Genomic DNA, 23168 nt, shown 5'->3' on the forward strand with positions numbered 1-23168 from the left:
ACGATCGAGCCGTTGGTACCAAACGTCCAAAAAAAGGACCATGATGACCCAAAATGTCCAAATGTCCCATACAAGTTCATCAAAGATTATAATTATAAAATCCAAATTTTGCTAGGAACATCACTGGGATACACTGAGTCTACCCAGCTGCCCAAACAACGGTAAAAGTAACATCTACGGTGGTCAGTAACAGGTTGGAGATGTCAATTCTCCTGTTTCAGATGGTCAAACTGGGGGTATATTTAATGGTCAATATTTCAAAACTGATCGAACAAAAAAGAACCAAACTTACAGCAAAATGAGTACTACTTGCGGCACGCTTTGTGTCAAAATATCATCCCAATCGGTCCATCTTACGACGAGATATTGCAAAGTTAAGGTACCGTACCAATCTCGACAGAAACGAGGAGAGGTGACTTGCAGACCCAAAATTGACCATCTAAACTACGGAAAACGCCCTATAAAACATATACGGGGAAAATCCTCATCATCGGGGCAGTCTAAAGAACCAATTCGCGGGGCTAAATTCGTCTTTTTTGTTGGTCTCACATGTACGTACCCGAAAAGTACCGGACACGAATTGGTGAAAATGGGGGTATGTGTCCTGGCCAATTTCTCGAAAACGGCTGGAAGAAACAAAACGCTATTTACAGGGATTCAAGTACGGCTCAAGCTGAGTTCAAATCAACAAACAGATCAAAAATCGGTTCACTCTACGAGGAGAAATTCCAACATAAAGGTACCGTACCAAATGCCCAATTAGGACAAGTACGGGTCACGGATCGCTAAAATTGACCATCTGGACTACGTATAACTACATACAAAATATATATGGGGAGACTCCCCACTAACTGAGGAATTCAAAACACTCAACTTTCATAATATAGTTCAAAGCTTCAAGGTGTCACTGGTGTCACCCGCTGGTGTCAACCGCTTCTGGGGCTAAAATCGAGGGCAAGTTTACTGGCCAATTTCTCTAAAACGGCTGAACAAAAATGAACGCCCTTAGTACTGTTTTTAGCACTGCTTGATATACGCATCATATTAAAAAATGAGCACAATCGTACATTCTTCATGGAGTTATAGCAATTATAAGGTACCGTACCAAATGCCCAAAAAAGCGAGGTGACCGCTCTGCAGAGTAAAAATTGACCATCTCAACTACATAAAATACTATATAAACTATATATGGGGATACTCCTCACTAACTGAGGATTCTTAAACACCAACACTTGTTGGGTAAATCGCGTGTTTTGTTGTACCGAAATTTGGGTCACCCAGAATAGCCCGAAAATTCGAACATTTTCAAATTTGAACATTAATAACTTTTTGATTAGGCCGATTTGGGAAACCAACCAAACACTGCAAGCAAGAAGGGTTCAGTGCCAACAAAATGCGACCATTCCCGTTTAATTTGGTTCAGTACTTAAGAAGATATTAACAAAATACTGTTCCGTACCCCACTTTTTGGGCTAAAATCGAAGCCCAAGATCTCCTGAACCGACGTAAAACAACGTGAAACAGCGTTCCCGGCGTATTTGTGGGTGTAATTCTGGTCCACTTCCACGTTCTAGTTCACTGCAAACCTTCATCGTGAGGTGGGAAAAAATTTCCCACCTCACCATGAAGGTTATGATGTTTTGTGTGTTTTGACATAAAACAACATCCACAGAAATTTGATGAAATCGTGAAAACAGAAAAATTTTTGAATTGCTAAAAACTATTGACTCAAATACCTTCTTGGACCCGACACTAGCGTAAATAACACAAATTGCAAGTAACAACAACCCTCATTACAATAAAAAACCGAAATTTGGGTCACCCAGAACAGCCCAAAAATTCGACTTTTTTCAACTTTGAACAATAATAACTTCTTGATACGAAAACCAACTCTTTGAGAAACCAACTTAACACTGCAGTCAAAGGGGGCTTAGGGCCAACACAAGGAGACAATAACCATCCAATTTGGTCCAGTAGTTTTGCAGAAATCTTCAAAGACATGAAGCGTACCCCGATTTTTGGGCTGTTGGGAGACCCCAATTTCTGGCAAAATCACGCAAAACGACTAAAAACGGTACGAAGTTGGCACCTCTGAAGTCAGTCCAAGTCCACTCAGTATTACTGAACACCCAAGACCTCTACCGCGAAGTGGGAACAAATTTCCCACCTCGCCATAAAGGCCAGGGTGTTTTGTGTGTTTTGACAAAAAACAACATCAACAAGAATTTCATGAATTCACGAAAAATGAAAAATTATTAAGTTACTAAAAAATATTGGCTCGGACAGCTTCATGGACCCGAGGCAAGCGTAAATAACACAATTTGCAGGTAAAAACAGCGCTCATTACAATAAAAACTGCATCAATTCAGAATAAAGCATAAAAAGAGTTATTTTTTAAAAATTACACCATAATAAATGTTTGTTCAGGCCAATTTAAAATCCAAACTAAAAAGGAAAGCATGCACAGTTCAATAGGAAGGGATTGCTTACTCGCGCATTCAAATTGATACGGTATTTTGGCAGATATCAAAAAAACAATAAGCTGTAACCTCAATTTCGATCACTGAGAATGTAGAAATTTCTAGCAAATTCTTACAAAACAAATGAAATAAGCGCCTCGGCCGTGATTGCGGACGCAATCTAAGTCCATTGAGTACTGAGTGGACATCCAAGCCCTCTACCTTGAAGTGAGAAAAAATTTCCTACCTCGCCATAAAGTTCAGGGTGTTTTGTGTGTTTTGACAAAAAACAACACAAACAAGAATTTCATGATTTCACGAAAAATGAAAAATTGTTAAAAAACTAAGAAATATTGGCTCGAACAGCTCTATGGACGCAAAACAAGTGTGAAAAACTCAGTTTGCAGATAAAAACAAAGCTCAGTGCAATAAACACTGCATCAATTCAGAATAACGAACAAAAAAAATATTTGAAACATAATAAATGTTTGCTCAGGCCGATTTAAAAACCAAACTAAAAAAGAAAGCATACATAGTTCAGTAGGAAGGGAATGCTTACAAACGCATTGAATTTGATACAGTATTTTGACAGATATCAACAAAACAATTAGCTGAAACCTCAATTTCGATCTCTGAGCGTATAGAAATTTCTAGCAAATTCTTACAAAACAAATCAAATATGCGCCTCGGACGTGATTCCGGATGCAATCCAAGTCTATTGCGTACTGAGAACACAACAAAGACCTCTACTGCGAAGTGGGAAAAAAACTCCCACCTCGCCGTAAAGGCTAGGGTGTTTTGTGTGTTTTGACAAAAACAACATCAACAAGAATTTCATGATTTCACGAAAAATGAAAAATTGTTAAATTATTAAGATATATTGGCTCGAACAGTTTTATGGACTCGAAGCAAGCGTGAATAACACAGTCTGCAGGTAAAAACAACGCTCATTACATTAAACACTTCATCAATTGAGAAAAACGAATAAAATCAATTGTTTTTTAAAATTACACCATATTAAATGTTTGCTCAGGCCGCTTCAAAGACCAAACTAAAAAAGGAAATCGTACATAGTTCAGTAGGAACGGAATACTTATCGCGCATTCAATTTGATACAATACTTTGTCAGATATCAACAAAACAATTAGCTGTAATCTCAATTTTGATCTCTGAGCGTATAGAAACTTCTAGCAAATTCTTACAAAACAAATCAAATCTGCGCCTCGGACGTGATTCCGGATGCAATCAAAGTCTCTTGCGTACTGAGAGGACACCAAAGAACTCTACTGCGAAAGGGAAAAAATTTCCCACGTCGCCGTAAAAGCTAGGGTGTTTTGTGTTTTTGACAAAAAACAACATCAACAAGAATTTCATGATTTCACGAAAAATGAAAAATTGTTAAATTATTAAGATATATTGGCTCGAACAGTTTCATGGACGCGAAGCAAGCGTAAATAACACAGTGTGCAGGTAAAAACAACGCTCATTACATTAAACACTGCATCAATTGAGAATAACGAATAAAATCAATTGTTTTTTAAAATTACACCATATTAAATGTTTGCTCAGGCCGATTCAAAGACCAAACTAAAAAAGGAAAGCATACATAGTTCAGTAGGAACAGAATGCTTACTCGCGCATTCAATTTGATACAATATTTTGTAAGATATCAGCAAAACAATTAGCTGTAACCTCAATTTTGACCTCTGAGCGTATAGAAACTTCTAGCAAATTCTTACAAAACAAATCAAATCTGCGCCTCGAACGTGATTCCGGATGCAATCCAAGTCTATTGCGTACTGAGAGGACAACGAAGACCTCTACCGCGAAGTGAGAAAAAATTTCCCGCACCGCCGTAAAGGCCAGGATGTTTTGTGTGTTTTGACAAAAAACAACATCAACAAGAATTTCATGATTTCACAAAAAATGAAAAAAAATTGTTAAATTACTAGGAACTATTGGCTCGGACAACTTCATGAACCCAAAGCAAGCGTAGATAACAAAATTTCCAGCTAAAAACAGCGCTTATTACTATAAAAACTGTATCAGTTAAGCATAACGCATAAAAAGAATTATTTTTTTAAAGTTACACCTTAATAAATGTTTGCTCAGGCCGATTTAAAATCCAAACGCAAAATTCCGGACGCAATATAATAGCATTGCTTACTGAAAGGACACCGAAGACCTCTGCCGCGAAGGCGGAAAAATTTAGGACTATTTTTTTCAGTAAAAATTTTAAACATCGAAAAGTGTTAAACGCCAGTGTTCCTCTTTTTTAAAATTATTTTGATCTATCTATAAATCCAATGATTTGCGACTCTGAGCCCTATAAATATTTAATTAAAAAGTCAAGATTTAAAAAAATTCTTGGCAACCATATCCAAGACCATAAAGTTTCATGGTACCTGTAAGAACCATGAAGGTGCATGGTCTTGCATATGGTTGCCAAGAAACCATAAACAACAAGTTTTCTGCAATACGTCTCCAAACACTTTTTTGGAGAACAGATCTTTTCCGATATCTGCTAAAAATTCGCATTTGAACGATTTGAATTTGACCATATATGGTCATCCATGGCACCATGAACGTTTATGGTCATATATATGGTTGCCAAGAAACCATGAACTTGAACTTTTTTCAAAGTTTCAACAGAGACTTTTCACCACTAAAATATGTCACAGGCACTTATTTCACGCTTCTTCAGCCTACGTTTGAAATTTCGTATGGGCAGGTATATGGTTGCCAAGTTTTCTTGGTCACCATATATGGCTTGGATATGGTTGCCAAGATTTATCTATGGTGGTCAACCCGGGAAAATATTAGAATATTTTGGCCTAAAATTTGGTATTGTTCTCTTCCTCTATCCATCGGCTACTAAGTTTTTTTAGAACATAGTTTAGCTGTTGCAAATTATGAATTCCTACCCTTATGTGAAGCTTTAAAGAAATGTAACAACTTTAAAGCTTCAACCATTAATTCATCGCCGAGAATTAAAAGCCAATATTTTTTTTATTAATTGGTTTAATTTTGAATGAGCATTTCACTGATACCAAATTTGCATTTGAGAACAAAAATGATTTGTTTTCTAAAGTTTAAGATCATAAAGGTCCAGCAAACTCCAAGTAGAAAGTACCCAATAGTTCCTGAAAGTTCCTAAAGGTCCCAATTAATTTTGAAAAACTGCGCTGAACTGAGACACAGCCATCGAATAGAATTGCTTCGGCTGATTTGCTTTACATTTCAATCTCTACTAACAGTTTTGTATCTAAGCAATTCACATATAAAGCAAAAATTCTCAGGCATAGGATAATACGGCAAAAATTAATAATGTGGGTAGAGTTTTTGGAGACGAGGCAAAAGTTATAAACTACAGTTTCTCGAAAGTTAGGGAACAGCAAGAAAAAAAAAGTAAGAAGCGCTTTTAAGAATACCCTTGATATTGAAAAGTATTCAATTGTCCTTAACCTGCGTCTCCTCATATAAGCAATTCAAAAAACATTATATAAAATTTATTTTTCTCCACACCTCTTCCACCACAGTCCTCCTCCTCCCTCTTTTTTGCTGCTCGGCCATATTTTTTGTGGCCGCATAAAATTTTCACAGCTTCAATCTAATTTTTTTGAGTTATTAATGAGCAATAATATTCTTTGAATTAATTTAAACTGAATCGAGACAATTAAAAATTTGCAACTTAGATTTTTTATTATATTTTGTAACACTTTATCACTAGTGAAGAAAAACGTTATGGGAACTTGACTGCTTTATAATTTAAATCAAATTTTCAAGTTCCACTAATTTCTACAATATTTGTGTTGAAATCTATTGCCAATTTTTTCTATAAAAATTGTTTTCACCTATTCGGATTTTAAACCATATACCGATTTTTTTGTGCAACCTGTTCAAATGTTAACACTTTCAACAAAAACAAATTTTTGGGAATTACAATTTAATTGCATGAAGATGCAGATTTATTCGACTTCGGACCCGACTTCTTTATGATCCCCAGTTACAAATTAGGTAATGTTATATAGCACATTACTATGTAAAAACTGGGGCGTAAATGATGAAAGTCAACCAGAAGTTTTTAAAAAAAATGGTTTAAAAAAAATCTTCCTCTTTCAGTTTTACGCCGTAAACGAGTCAACGGAATCTAGTGAACTTGTGGCTTCAAGGAACGTGTCTGGCACGTCATGTGAGTTCCAATTGTCGCTTTGCACTTTTGAAGTGACTGGACTGAGTCCAGAGACAGATTATGTGGCCGTTGTGAAGCTATCTTTGCTTGGAGATACAATTCCAGTTCAATACACTGCAGACGCCCGAACAGGTAATAAACAAGGAAATTAGCTGGGTGAATGAGCTGACTATGATCTGAGCCGGATGAGCCTAAGAAAGATTGGGTTAATTGGGAGTTTTGATCTTGCAAGAATCATATTGACTGGTCTTACAAAGTGGTCTTGGAAGCTTCTTGATCTTGCTAATAGGAAAAATTGCACGTTTTAACACAGAGTTTATACCTTCAGAGTTTATACCATGAAGATATTTTTCTAACAATATACTAGTGCTTACTTAATGCATTTCTATTCTGCTCTATTCTTTAAAAAAACGATTTCTCAAAACTGAATTTAGTTAGACAAAGCATATGCTAGTGGAAAAAACAGGGAACACAGCCTTCGTGCTAGTTTAGTTAAAAAAAAGCAGCCGTCGTAAAAGGTACAGCCCATACTCGTTCTAGCATTATTACCAGAAATTCAAAAAAGTCATGGAAATTGCCGCTGTGAGAACTTTCATGCAGTCGCAGGAAAAAACACTAGACAATAACTTGCTATAGTTTCTCATTGCAAACAGGACTGTCATAGCAGAAAAATAACAAACTCAGATTAAGCGCTGTTGCATTTAAAGGAAAGCGTTACTGATGTGAGATATTGGACATTATGGTACCCAGACACACTTACAGAAACTGATTTGTACAGAATATGTTTTGTATTATCTATCCAACCTCGTATGACGTTTTATCCATACAACTAAGCACTTTAAAGAAAGCAGTGAAATAGCGGAAAAACATCTTTCAAAATCTTGGGAAATTATAAAGTGAGAGAATCCAACTGCCCCTTTTTCCCAAAAAAATGTATCAGCTTTTTTTTACTGATGTGCCTTAATTGAATGACCAATCAGGAATAAAAAATTTCTTGAGAAAGTGCAACAACATACCAAGAGAAATCCGGAAAGAAGAACAGAAATGATTTTAAGCAAAAACTAAATAGCGAAATGATGAAGTTACATGAAAAATTTCCAACCGATAAACAAATACAATCTTACTTCTCCAAATCTATAAGGATCAATTTATCCATATTCTTATAAAAAATGATTCTTAAAATGTAAATTATTAAACAAACTTTTTTGTTTTTCTAATAAAATTTGAATTCACATTTCTTAGAGTCCTAAAAAATATGCATAAAATGTGACTGGTTTGATACAAATAGAACTAATTTGTGTAGTTTCTTTAAATGGTGAGAATTGTTCTCAATTTTCGGGCGCAAAATAGTAAAGTTTTATCTCGAAGTTTTATCTCGCAAAATAGTAAAGTTTTATCTCGAATTTAGCTCGAATTTTCGGGCGCAAAATAGTAAAGTTTTATCTCATTTTTGGCCAAACTTATCCTGACCCCATATCCAACCGTCTGGAGAAAAATTTGCAAAAACCAAAAAAAAATTTCTACATATATGTGAGTAAAACGACAAAGGGTTGACTTGGTCATAAAATTTTCGAATCCATTTAGGTCAATTTTTTAACCTTGTGTTCCTTTTCATGCGATTCTTCGTTAGATCGGAAAAAAATATTACGTTTCATACAAGTGTTGTATCATCGAGGTTATTTTGCTGTCAATTGCTCTCAAACGAATTTTTTAGCAATTAAATTAGTCCTGTGGTCTTCTTATGCAAATTTTTGCTTGAGCCATTTTTCGTCTGGCTCGTTTGACATTTTTTCCTGAAAATTGGGGTAGACAGGTAACTCCCGAAGGGCGTTATGTGGCTGAGCAGCACTATTAGAGGCTTACGCCTTGCTGGTTTTTAGGCATGCCATTCACAGAAACTGTTTTGAGGAGACAATTTAAGGTGTGAAGGGTCGTCCCTAGTTTGAAAATTTTGACCCCCTCATTCAGATTCAACACAATATAATAGCCAGTGTTGGCTACCATTTAATCCGATTACAATTAAGTGAAATTAAATGTATAACAAGGCGACTTGGTAACGTGCGATGGCACATAAGGTCCCGACCCCGCCCATCCACAATTTTGGCATAATTGTCTACCAAATGAGGAACAGATAGAAAAACCCAAAAATTATTTTTTGCGAATCCCAAAAAAGCCCAAGTCTTTTTCAAAAAATTCTGTATGAACGATAAGATGCAAATAACTCAGTGGAGTAAAAATTGATGCATTAGATTGCTGTAATATGTCAATATTAAGAAAGCGAGTCAAGACGAACAGCAAAATCAAACAACAACAACAACAAACATTAATTACATCAAAAAATTTAAAAACTAAATTTAATAACAAAGTCAACATACCGTCAGATAAACCTAAAATTAAACAAAAATAACTTATAAATCACCAGAAAACATATGCGACCAGTCCATAAAAAGGTTTGGTAACAATTATACAAAAAAGAACAAAAACAGTAAAGTAAAAAAATTAACTTACTTTTTTGAAACAGTTAACTTCAAAGTAATAAATACCATTATGAATCAATTAATATTACCGCAAATTTACGATTACCACTGCTTCTATAGAAGGGCATTAGGACCTGTCCTTATTCATTTTTTAAAGCGGCTAAAAGAACAACAATGAACAAACAAAATTTCAAATGAAACTTGCCAGAAAACGCTGTCAAAACCGTCAAGCCAAACTTTGGCACTCAAAATATATTTGATTGCGCCTTCTTCAAACAGCTATAATGTAGTACGTGGCCATTCAATAGTAAGACTAGGTAACAAGTAGACAAAAAAGCGAAGTGCTAAAGTATATAATACTTTTAATTTTTTTTCGAAACAAAATTACATTCAATGTCATGAAAAGCATTGATTACAAAAAGAGCTATTTAAATAGGGTCCTTTATTCATGAAAAGGAAGCCCTTGAGACCTGTAATTATCCAGAATATTTCTTGCATCTACATAAGAACGTCAAATATGACAAAAATCAAAATAGTTTACTTTTTTTTGTGAAAAACCGGTGTCGAAGCCAGTAAGGTCATAACAAATTCTTTAAAAAAAAGTTTTTTGGACACCAATCCCTTTTATTCCCTTGACACTCATAATGTCATATTTGACCTGTAATTAACTAACGAGATTAGGTAACAAAAAGAAACATAAAAAGATTAAAATTGCGAAAGTAAAAAGTTTTTTCTTTAAATTTTGGAAAACGATTGTTTTCAAAGTCATGAAAGCCATCAGCTATCTACTAATATCAGAATATCGGTTCTTCTAATCTTCCATGAAAAGCCAAAGAAAGCTATCACTATACAGGAAATTTCATACGACCGAAACGACAAAGTATAAATGACAGTTATAGACAAAATTAAAAAATTCAATTGATTTCTTCAAGAAAGAGGCGTCGAGGCCGTTAAAACGATGATGTATATATTTCAAGATTTTAATATTTTTAATTTTGCCTTATTTTGAATGCTAATAAGGTGACATGAGAACTGTAAATATTGTGATAATGTGACAAAATTAGGAAACGTGAAAAACTGGCAAATATCAAAACAAACGAAAATCTGAAATCTTGTAGTATCAAAGCCAGAAAAAATAACTTCAGGCTTAAAACTGCAACCGAGAATAAATGTTAAATCAGTAGAAGAAGGAAGAACAAATTAAGAAGAAAATAGAGGAAAAGTTAATTAAGCCATTATTTATTGAAAAGTCAATTATTTTTAAAAAAAGAAACGACCATAAACTTTCAATTAAAAAACTAAATGCATTCGCTTGGAGCTGCTTAGCAAGCGAATTGGTTGGACCTATCACTCCTGAGCTTTGATTTGATATGTTCTGTTCTTTATTATTCAAAAAAAAGTCTTTTTTTCAAAAAAAAAAAGACCGACTGATTACAACCCGATATTTTTGGATTGTAACAGTCCAAGAATTGCCCAAAATTAGCCCTGCTAATACTTATTGTCCGTTAGGAACAATTGATTTTTCGAATGTTGTAGATATAGATAATTTGTTAGTTGAAAACTCAAAATAAATTCCGCATTTTTGATAATCAACTAGTAAAGATAGCAAAAAACGGCAAAATTTCAACTACAGTGCACTCTCAGCGGACTCTAAAGTAGAAATAGCCCCCCTCTGAGTCTACAAAGATTGTATGAGTTTTGTTTGGGGGTGTACTGTCGGCAAATTTAATCAAAGTGGACTAGAGTAGCTTTTTTGGTGCTGTTTTTGATGAAAAAGGCTAAATTTTGAAATGTTTATCCAGATTTTTTGACCAAAAAAATTAAATCAAAACAATCAACAATGCTTGTTCGTCTTCAAAAATAAAATCAACGACACTATTCTTAAAAATTATAACAAATTTTAGCAAAATTGACGAAAATTTAGGCAAAAATTCCGGAAAATGTGAATAAAAACAACGTGAATTCACTCTTCTTTTCTCAGAAGTTTAAACCTCGATAACTCCCTATAGAAAACGAAAATTAAAAAAATCTTTTTAATTCCTTATTCTACGCTGGACGAGCTTTCTAATGATATCAGTCTCAACTCTCTACGATGAATATATCGAGCGGCGAAAATTCACGGAATAAAAAAAACCCATTTGAGTATATAGTTCCTCCCCCCTCAAGAGGGTCGGAACAATTAGCTACGAAACTGGATTTTTGGAACACCAAATGTGGATTTTAATGATGTGAAATTTGGTTACAATGTTGAATTGGGTTACTGGATTTGGTAACCGAAGTCCATTTTTGAAGGTAACGCAAATCGTCACATTTTGGAAATCCGTTTTTGCGGAATTCAGGCTACAAAGGATTTAACCTCAATTCCGCAACTTAACCAAACCGAACTTCACGGGGGGGGGGGGGGGCAAAATCAGCCAGATGCAATTTAGGTCTGCATTTGCGGTGTAATATAAACCGCGTTGAAAGAAGCATGGTTGTGTCCTGTCATTGGGGAAAAACAATATAAGTTCCCTCAATTTGTAGCTGCATAGTACAAGGAGGACAGAATGGGAGAATTTCAATGATGATTTAACTACTGCATGTCCAATTTTGTTCCTGCTCATTTGTGTTTGTTTTGATTTTATTGAAAACTTTGGTCTTTGGTCATGGTGACATTAAGAAATTGAATCACTAGATGAGCTGCCTAGTTTTAATTGAACAATATGTACTTTTTCAAATTTTATCTTTGAAATCTGCTTGCTACTTGTGTTTATTTCATTCAATTTCTAATTGCAATCTGTTTTTGGGGTTGAGTGATGACGCCTAATTTCTCAAATCAGTTAGTCTCTTCATCTCAAAACTGTCAAAACAAATTGTTTGAACACATACACGAAATCAGTCACTGTAATATTCTTATATTCTGATAATATCATTAATGCCTTGACCTGGGTCCTTCAACCAATCACATTTCCCTTATTTTCAGTGGCTTTATCCGGGACAGAAGTTCCAACAGCAGCACCTGGTGATGACGATGACGATGATCAACAGGTTTCTGGTGATGATTCCTTCCCAATTCTGGCTGTGGTGTTGCCACTTGTGTTTTTGCTAATCATTGTTGCTGCTATCTTTGTGTGTGTTTACCTCTGCAAGACAAAACGGTAATTATTTGAATACATTAAATCGGTGAAATGTTTTGTAACTTTTGCATATGATCTTTTTTTCTGCAATTAGTATCTACCGACGCCAGTTAATATTTGGGTATCAAAAATTACAATGCTACCCAAAATAAAATATAATATCATTTCTCTGCTTTAGAGCAGTTAAACTTTTGGATCACATTTCAGCACCGAAAAAGAATTTTGCTTCAACTAAGGTACACACGCTTGTTATACGCTAATGAAAAAAAGTATATCTTCTAAAAGAGTTTTTTTTAGTTGAGTTTTCTTGAGTACAGAAAAAGCAAAAAAGTGTAAGGATTTTTTTTTTCACTTTTGTTTTGAAAAAAAAATCGGCTGAAATAGATCATGTGCAAACTATGCGTTTTTTGAAGGCAAGGCTTTTTAACAGATTCAAATTTCCTTTAAAAAACTAGAGAACATAAAACGAAGTTCGGATCTTCATCTCCTCAGTGAGTGCATATTAAGTTCAAGCACCGTGCACGAATCCTTATTTTTTACAAGTTTTTTTACAATGCAAGGACTAGTACTCCCCTAGTGTGGTCGCAAAATGTACCGCAAGAAAAATCCCCGCAAGTAACGTTTGCCAATTCAACCCTATAACGTTAATAGGTTTTCTGATTCTTAGAAAAAAAGACAGATTTCTTAATAAAAATGACAAAATCGAATTTTCGTTTAAGCTTAAAGTTTCAATTTTGATTGATAGAAATTGTTCTCCATGTAGATTCTACTCCTTACCAGGAGAAGGTCCCAGATTTTTACCCTATATTTGTTTACTTAAATTTTTTGCTGTTCATTTTTTAGTTTTTTATAGCTTTGATAGCGATAGCTGAGTGGATATGTTATTAGTCAATTGCCCTGGATTTTAAATCCGCGCGTTTGCTCATGTGTGCAGGTTTTTTTCTGAGTTGATATTGTGACGTCAATTTTTACTTTTCCAAGAATTTGTTGTTTGTTCATGTGAGTGAATAATGTTTTTTGGTTACACTCATGCTCAAAATGATTTCTTACTAGCAAAAATTTTTTCTGTAAATTGAAGATTTGAGTTCATATAACAGCATATCACGCTAATTAAAGCTTATGTTAGGGCAATGTTTTCTGACTAAAGCTCAAGTTGAACTAACTTTAAGACTTCAAAGTTAGGTTATCTTTTAAAAATCTTTTATCTTAGTTTCTTACGTTTTATTTGGTCGAATTGTTTTTTGAGACTAAAATCTACAACACTATTACACATGTATTCCGGCAGTCTTCACGCTATTCCTTTTAACCTACTGGCCCAATTTCAGGCAGATGGAGCAACTCAACTTTACTTTCGTAAAGTTATTACGAAAGTTCCAGTTCTGTGCAAATTTTTACAATGCAAGTTAAATTCTACAGAAATTGCACATTCAATAAAACACAAATAACTGTGATGGGTACTGTGATACCGAACATAAATTTTTTGTGCAGCTTAGGAAACTGCAGCTTAGGAAACTGTTTCAACAGCATTACGACGCAATTTTAACGGAACATAGTTGATTCAATTATAATGCAAATTTCATATGCGTTCAAATAACGTTATTTTGTGCTTTACTGAAATGCAGCGTTCTCAAATTTTTAAATGAACACGCTTAAATAAATAGAACAATTGTTTGATATCAATCTTAGTTTTTATACTTTTGTAGCATTTAATAGGTTTTGTAGCTCAAAAATAGCATTGAGAATAGCATCTGAATCAAACATGATTCTTAAAAAAAAACTTTTTTACGTTGAAGAAAACTTGGGTACACTTTATGTAAATTGATATTTAAGCTGTATAATTTACAGAAAAACATATGTGCACTATATGCAAAACAAGTCATTTACATCTTCTATGGACAACTGGAGACAAAGGTACCTGGCGCTTTTTTGTAACAACTGAAATGTTATTGACAATTTTACACGAAGGTCACGAAGAATTGGAATCTTAAAAATCTTTTGTCAAATTTTGTTGAGCAAAAAAAGAGAAAGTTCTGCAACGTTTCTGGTTCACTTTTCAAACAATTTTCTCAGGATTTAACACTTCGTATCAATATCTTGATTTTTGATAGCAAAATTTTTGTTATAATTGCATTTTGGTCTCAGAAGTAATTTCCTTCAAAAAACTGAAATAATGAAAACGAATTTTAAGTCTCCAATTTAGCTCTTCCCACACTATAGTTGATACATTCTTTGGTACCCAAATACGCAAGTACCATGTTTTTTCATTAAAAATATGTAATGAGGCGTGCTCTCTAATTGGGCGCCACTCACTTATTTTACTGAGGGCGCAAATGGAAAAGATTCCTACGTTGAATATTTATCAGCGCAGTTTGATGATTCCACAAAAAAGATGTTCCGATTTTTTAAATAAAATAAACAAATTGTTCAAAACAAATTGGTAGTTCACTTTTTAGACAGAAGATGTGAAAAAAGATACAGGTCCTATTTTATTAGTTTTACGTTTCTCGCTAAACTTTACCGATCATCTAATTATTTTGCTCACTTTTGTTCAATTTTTTTAATGTGGTCACCAAAATCGTAGGGTATATTTAATTACCTATAACTCTAATCTATTTAAAATTTAACTGCTTCGGCTATAAAATTGTGCCCTTGTTGAAGTGAAGTGTCCAGAGTGATTGAGAAATTGTGATCGTGTAAGGTCTGATAATTCCTAAATTTGAAAAGTTGTTTAAGCAATATCTTAAATAGTAGCTTTCATAATATAGCAATGACAACCACGAGCAAAACTGCTCGCAAATTGTTGACAAGAAATTTTTTTGTTTGGCCATGTGAAGCAAATATTATTTTAGATTCAGTTTTCAGTTCTTCTTTTCAAGATTTTGCCTTGTTTCTTACTTTTTTTTTCGTTTTTAGTTTTTATAGCTTTCGGGGAATAGAGTTTTGATTAAGTTTCTTTGAAATTATTTTCGAGCAGTTTTGGTGATATTTCAATTTCATAGACAATACTTTTTGAGTTGTTTTTGCTGAACAAAAATGAGTAAAATTGAGCATATTTTTGCCATTTTTTTCTGTTTTTTAAGGTTTTTGTCTATTTCTGATTTTACGCTTCTCGCTGCAGTTTGTGTGAGTCAATTTTCAATTAGGAGCAATTTTACAGGTGTTACCACCATGAGCTGGCAATTGAAGTGTACACATGACACTTTTAATTGAATTATATTACACATGTTCTGTGCTTTTTAAATTGCATTTCAAATTGTTGTTTAACTTTACTTTCCCGCGTATTGGACGAGTGACTGATCAAGCAGAAAAAGTTATAGACATTTATCTTTGAATAATGCTGGTGAAGAAACGTGTCAGCTATATAGGGCACTTATTGTTTAAAATTTTGTTCTATTCATTTTTATTGTTGTTTCATACTTCTTCGCCAAATATTTGGGGAACAAAAGAGGACGTAATTAAGATTTTTCTAACAATAATGGTTTGGAAGTAGCATTTCAGTATTTTGCAAAAAAATTGTTTGAGATTTTATGGAGAACGTTTTTTTCTGTTTCTGTTTTGTCCATTGTCATCTCTTTTCCCTTTCCTTGATTTTCTTTTTATGAACCTATTTTTTGAGGTTTTATGTCAATCGGTAAGTTTTTGTTGCAAACTATTTGTTATTCCGCTGGTTGTGGTTTCGAAATGGTTAGTATAAATAGGTAGAGTTTCCATTAAGTCAGCGAGGTTGGTCACTTTTCTACTTTGAGTTGTTTCCAGAATTCTTCTGCCTATGTTTTTGTTTTCTTACTTCATCCAATAAAGTTTTGTTTCGCTATGCTTCTTGTTGTCGCTTTTTCAATATCTTTATTGATTTTTTCCACATATCGAGTTTAAATTCATTTTTCGCTCATTAAGCTCAGAGAACTTTTAAGAGGCAGTTGTTTAGCGAAGCAATCTTAAATGAACAGAATCAGTATCAAAATTGGACATCAAAAATACAATCAAATTAAACCTGTAAAGGCCAATCTAGATGCCCACTACTTAAACTGTGTTCTGATAAGTCTTGTTCTTTTTTACCTATATTTTTTTCTAACTGTTTTTTTCTTGCAATGTTTTTTTATTTCATTTTTTTTCTTCCAAAAATATTTTTTTCTTACAAAATCTTTGTTTTCTTTTTTTCAATCCTAACCCGGGTTATAGGAACCAACGGCGGCTATTTACCGGCAATCTGTAGGGTAGGTTTTTTTTATGAAATTGTATGTTTATATTTGTATCTATTCAAATATTGTGCAATAAAAGTGTGTCTAAAGCAATATTTTCATTGTGATAACTGATAACGCCTTAGGGGTTGAAAAAAGACCACTTGTAAAATCTTAGGCGAAAAAATTCTGGAATCATTTGGTGCCTACCGTTAACAACATTGAATCGAGTTGACAAGTAATAAATAGTTTCTTTGCTATAATGTCTGTACTCTTAATTCAATGGGCAATGAAGTCTTTTTATTTCAGACCGAGAACAGCCCCCGCGAACGACTTGAACTCAGATGAAGTCTTTACTGTTGATGAAAACCTGTACAGTCTTGCGGTTGAAGATTATGACGAACCGTGAGTACACGAGACACGTCCCACCTCTACTAAACAATAGTTCCAGTGATCACCGAGTTGGCCGACAGTTTTTTAGCCGATATAACCAAAAATTGAGAATATAAGCCGACTTCCCTCGACCATAAACTGTTATGGTTGAGCCAACTATAGCGATATTTGGTCAATCATTTTTGTCGACCAATCAGAATTAAGGTGTCGGCTAAAATTCTTACCTTTTTTCGGCTAAGCGCCCTGTCGGCCACTATTTCTAGTGCCATTAGTTGCAAAAATGTTTTTTTAATGTCTATATAGAAGCAATACACTACTCACAATGAAATTGCTACCGATCATGCCCACTTGGAGCATACTAGAACCCTAATCACACCGCAACGCAGACTAGAAAAAATCATGTGGCTCCCCAGCGCAATCATGTGGCTCCCCAGCGAAACAAGGAGAATCAATTTTAAGTAGTTTTATTCCTTCTATTTTTGTCATTTTTCAAAGAAACATAACTTTAAATGATATTCAAATTTGAATTTATTCCCCTGAAAGAGATACTTGGAACGGATCAATTGATCCAATTAATACTATCCCGGATCATAGCAACAGAATATATCAGCGCTGAATCATAGTATTTCTCAGTCTGTGTTTTCACTATGAACATATTATGATCATGTCACTATTTACTATAAAAAGTGTAATTTCAGACAAAAAAAAACTGTCTGTTCAAAAGTCTGTTCAGTGTAAAAACAGCATTGAATTTTTATACTTAGCTTAAATTGTTCAGAATTGTTTTCAGTTTTTTTTCTCTGACCAGAGCTCATAACATAGTATGATAAATCGTTCCGGAAAAAATTACCACCACTAAACTTTACTTAAAGAAAGAAACCAACAGCATAATATTTAAATTTTGATTGATTATTAAAACTATCACGCATAAAAATTATTTATACAATTGAAGTATTTGGGGTGTTTGCAGTTTGACGTAAACTGTCATGCCTTGTGGCATGTTGTCCTTTTGGCTACGTCCTGCGACGTAGTCTTGCTTTTTGGGCTTCGACGGCTGAGACATTTTCCATCTTCAAAAAGCTGCAATCTGAGAGAGCTAGCCCTGTGGCATGTGTTCTCTATCCCTCTGTGCTGTGCCAACTATAATTTGTGCTGCTGGATCACATTAGCCTTCTAATGTACTGGATCACATGCGAATGGAAGTTTTCAAGGAATTGGACATTTATAACTAGCTCACTATTAATCTGTTCACAGTTCACTTTGACTCCAATGCTGTGGATAATGGATAAAAAGTGTAATTTCAGACAAAAAACTGTCTGTTCAAAAGTCTGTTCAGTGTAAAAACAGCATTGAATTTTTATACTTAGCTTAAATTGTTCAGAATTGTTTTCAGTTTTTTTCTCTGACCAGAGCTCATAACATAGTATAATAAATCGTTCCGGAAAAAATTACCACCACTAAACTTTACTTAAAGAAAGAAACCAACAGCATAATATTTAAATTTTGATTGATTATTAAAACTATCACGCATAAAAATTATTTATACAATTGAAGTATTTGGGGTGTTTGCAGTTTGACGTAAACTGTCATGCCTTGTGGCATGTTGTCCCTTTGGCTACGTCCTGCGACGTAGTCTTGCTTTTTGGGCTTCGACGGCTGAGACATTTTCCATCTTCAAAAAGCTGCAATCTGAGAGAGCTAGCCCTGTGGCATGTGTTCTCTATCCCTCTGTGCTGTGCCAACTACAATTTGTGCCGCTGGATCACATTAGCCTTCTAGTGTACTGGATCACATGCGAATGGAAGTTTTCAAGGAATTGGACATTTATAACTAGCTCCTTGTTAATCTGTTCACAGTTCACTTTGACTCCAACGCTGTGGATAATGGATGTAGTCACACTTCGGTCGGGGTTGTAGAGGAGAACAATCTCCACCTCATTCAGAATACAATGAGTATCAGCTGCGGATACATAAAACAGAACAAAAGCAGCAGCAAGATATTTAATAGTTTTCAAGAAAGCACAAAACAAAATTAATAAAACGTTTTTATAATTCATTTTTTATAGTGCAGCCCCCCCCCACCAACACAAGTAGTAAAACCAGCAATTTTTCATGATTTTGCTCTGAACTTCATGGAAATCAAAACCAAGTATGCTCACTCTTTTTTCAGAAAAAAAGTATCTATGGAAGTTATACTGCACATCATGAGTTGAAAGATACTCTTAGGATGCACTGATACAGTACTGGGTTGACGATATACAATTGGAATACAACGTTTCAGCACTGATTTACTATGGCACTAGGGTCCGGGATGGTTTGTGTTTTTTTCTCCTGTTTTAGAGCACATACTGTTTAATTTTTACTGTGATGAATGTCCAAGTGAATTAATATTGTTATACACCTGAAAACAATTACTATAAAAAATGTGCGATCGCACAGAGTTCCAAATCATCAGAAAACTTTAGGTGATAAAAAGTACGTATAAAGGATTTTTGAATTAGGCCTTTAAAACAGTTATGAGCGTTCAGGATTTAAAAAAGTTGACAGTCATAAGTCAGATTCATTGTCACAAACATATTCGAAACATACAGAGAAATTAGAGATGTAAAACTTTTTTTAAAAGTCTCCTTATGTTCTTCTTTTAAAGGCGTCCCAGTTTAAGCGTTAATACTTGTTCGTGAAACTTGCAGAAAATTATGAAAAAGTCATGAATAAACGTCTATTCTTATGCTTTTAGCGGAAGCAGGTGACATTGGAACCAAAAATAAGGCCTTTAGTGATCTCTTATTGTACTATTATTGAACTACTCATTTCTGCGCTCAGAATGAAATGAAAAAATAGGACACTCATGAAAATTGTATGATCATCATACCAATGCGGTCAGCCAGTGTATTTCCTACTGCGTTGAAACAAATTTTGTAGCGTTTGTTCAATTGTTTCTGTTTTGTTTTGTTTGGTTTTTTTGCATGATCAAATTTAGTAGAAAAAAAATTAAACATGTAAACCGTAAATTTTATTTTGCCAGCTTTTTTAACAATAGCTAGCCCTTATATCTTTTCCAACACAGTTGATGATTTTACGAGCTGCGCATTTTAACAATGAAAAGATCTAGATATTGACGGAAAGTTTTATGTGGTTAAGAATGACAAAGAACTAAAACGTTCAATTTTGTTACATTTCTTTTTTTTCGTTTTATTTTTTTTTAATCGCGTCAGCCTCCCAGTCGGCTATAATAGTGCTGATGTTATCCTGTTTTTTGTTTTACTTCGTTTTTATTCAGAAATGTTGAGAAAATTTTTCTATTTCTCCTGGACTTTTTATTCCACTGTTCAACTTTTCAAAGTCTTTTAAGGCAGCAGTTGCTGACCGAAGCAGTTTAAAACGAACAAATTTAATGGCAACGTCAGATTATGAAAGCTAGATAATCCAATAAACTGTAATTTAGATGCCCGTTATTTAAACTTTGTGAATAAGAAGGGTTATTGCTAAGTACCAAATCCAAAAAGCTGTAAGTTTTTTAGTGATAGTTTTCTCTTGCAAACAATTATTTTCTTTTTCTTATTTCTTTTATTTGCTTCTTTCAATCGCTATCGGGGCCATGGGGATCAATCGTATCTATTTTTGTGATATGCAATTGTTTTGAATGTGAAAATCGGCAATTTGGCTAAAACATCTAATTCGAAACAAGATAATTATTGAGAGAAACAAATTTCAAAGTTTGTTCTCTTCGATTGTTTCCGTATTTTAGATTATTTATCCAGATACAATTTTTGTATGTCAACGCGAATTATAACGGCCGCCCTAATTGCCTGAGTAAGAAAAAGCGGCTAACTTAGAATTCTCTTTGCAATTACCTTTTGTTGGCTTCTGCTATATATTATCAATTTACAATCTGTAGTGCTCATTTATTAATAAATATTAAAAAGCGCTTTCATTGGTTTATTGACGTATACTAACTTTCAAACTTTCGTGACAACTAATTATGCGATGAAAAAAATCTCATTTACCCCAAAAAATTTATCCACCTCAGGCAATCATAAAAAATTTAAACCCGGGCGAGAACTGACTTCTTTTCAGGCCAGGAGGACTTGTTAATCCTTGATAGGACAATCAGGCTCAATTAACTTAAGATTAGACCTTTTGATGAAAAGCCACAAAAAATAATTTCCCAGACTCGAGCACGACCATTGACTAGACTCAATCCCCGCATGCTTGTTTGTCGAGACCAAAACTGCTCAAAAGTGTTGCTTATCAGACCGACTAGATCATAATTAGATCTGATTATACCAAATTGATCTCTGCTCAGACCGTCCAAGTCAAAGCTATAGCTGAGCTGATCAGACTCAAATCAGACCTTTATTATACTTTTAATAAGAAAAAGGGCAGCTGAGAACAGGCCGCTGTGGCCTAATGCTGTTCCGCTGCGATGACACAGGAACAAATTATTATTATTATTTTACTAAATCAGACCTTTATTATACTAAAGTTCGCATAACGGTCTGGCCAGACCCTTTAGTTGTCCTCTGGGATGACCCAGTGCTCGTTCGACGTGGGTTTGATCGGAACTCGCCCTGGGTTTGCCACATTCAACGCAAGTCTTAGTTGTACCCGTGGCACCTGAAGCCCTGTATTCCTTGTAATCAGAATGAGAGGTGATGAATGAAATGATTGTCATCTTTTCAGGGTGGAACAACATGACTACTTAAACCCTGAGCGGATAAGCAGTGCAAACAGTAGAAATGTTGTCGGCCGAGATCAAAGGCAACCTGACCGTCCTGGATCCAGTCGAGACGATGTGGATGAAATAGAAATGCCGAATCAAGTTACACCCGTAAATTTGAGCCGAGAACCGACAGACACGAACGATGATAACTTGGAAACGAACTACTCGGTCAATTTCCGAGACAGCATTCAGCTTCCTCGTATATACGCAGGAAAGAGGGCTCGAGCCAGTCTATTTTCGGCACCGTTTATTCCAGAGTAGTTCCACAAGATTGTCAAAAATTTCACTTGTTTAGTGAAAAAAATATTCCTTGCTTTTGAACTAATTTTGGTTCTATTCTGTTTTGCCCCATCCCCCCATCTTACTGGGCATCTGACTGGCCATATCCCCATCTTATACGCCCCCACCCCCGGCGCACGTGCTAACTTTTTACATGGTAACGTGCTATATAACAACATATAATTTGTAACAGGGGATTATAAAAAAACTCGGGCCGAAACAGAATAGATCTCCTATTTTTTTTATCGGATAATGGATTTATCGGATTATTATGGGATTGTTTTTCTTTTTTATTTAAGTTTCTTTCATAATTCGGAACGGTATTGTAAATATTCTTCATTTCTAACTGCTTGACTTCTTAGTTGATCATTTAGTTTTTTGTTGACGCTGCTCAAATTATCTGTTTTAAGATTCTATTTGCCGTACAGGACAAAATATAATATCTAACAATTCTTTTTTTTATGAAACGACAGCAATTCGAGGGACGTGATGGGAATCTTTGTTATCCCAATCATCTCAACCAATCATTTTTTAAGAAAATCCTTGTAATTTCTCACACAAAGTTGAAAGTGGAACAAATTCGGATAAAGAAAACAAAAATGAAATTAGAGTGTAAAAACTGAACATATTCGTGATGGGAAGGCAGAGTTGAAATGGAAGAGTGGAAATAAAATTGGAAACTGTAAAATTAGAAGTGAAATGTATATTTTGTCTGTGATAGTAGCATGCATTAAAGTGTTTGGGAGAAACTGGGATCGGAATGCCACAACATCTCGCCGACGAAATCTACGAATTTTCCTTCCGCAATCAGACATAAAGAAACTGGAAGCAGCTGAAATGTGGTTTCTGAGACGAATGCAGAAGATAAGCTGGAAGGAAAAGAAGTCGAACGAGGAAATTGTGAAAAGCACTATTGGTTCGAGGAACCTGCTTGCGAAAGTGATGCAAAGACAAACATCGTTCTTCGGACATATCATGCGCAAACAAGGTATTGAGCAGGTTGTGACAACGTGCAAAATCGACGGCAAAAGGAAACGTGGTAGACGCCCGACACAGTTTCTGGATCAGATAATGCGATGGACCAATTCTCAAAGCGTCGCTGATGTCATGAACAGAGTCAGAAGCAGGACATTAACGGTTGCCAAAGTCTTTTGACACGGCACTTCAAGAAGAAGAAGTAGCATGCATTAGCTGGGGAAAAGATAGCACAAGTGGAATAACGGTGATTCTAGAGTGGAATTTTTGAGGTGTCCTGTCTTTCGCTCTTATCTTAAACCTTTAACAGAAGATTTTAATAGAGAAGTTAATAAAAATAATATTGAGCCTAGCAATTAACTTAACAAATCATATAT

The 23168-nt window shown here is 34.7% G+C and overlaps 1 protein-coding gene across 1 annotated transcript in view; it reads left to right on the top strand.

The window, feature by feature from the left end:
* Positions 1-21893, top strand: part of LOC142349998 (uncharacterized) — a 211291-nt gene extending 189398 nt beyond the window's left edge. The window contains exons 25-28 of the mRNA XM_075401883.1: positions 6582-6783; positions 12091-12265; positions 16732-16827; positions 21498-21893. Coding sequence (XP_075257998.1) covers positions 6582-6783; positions 12091-12265; positions 16732-16827; positions 21498-21798 — 774 coding nt within the window. The 3' untranslated portion in view covers positions 21799-21893. The remainder of the gene's footprint in view (positions 1-6581; positions 6784-12090; positions 12266-16731; positions 16828-21497) is intronic.
* The last annotated feature ends 1275 nt before the right edge of the window (positions 21894-23168 follow it).

The sequence above is a fragment of the Convolutriloba macropyga genome, chromosome 11, assembly GCF_964194025.1.
Source record: "Convolutriloba macropyga chromosome 11, txConMacr16.3, whole genome shotgun sequence".
Taxonomy (NCBI): domain Eukaryota; kingdom Metazoa; phylum Xenacoelomorpha; order Acoela; family Convolutidae; genus Convolutriloba; species Convolutriloba macropyga.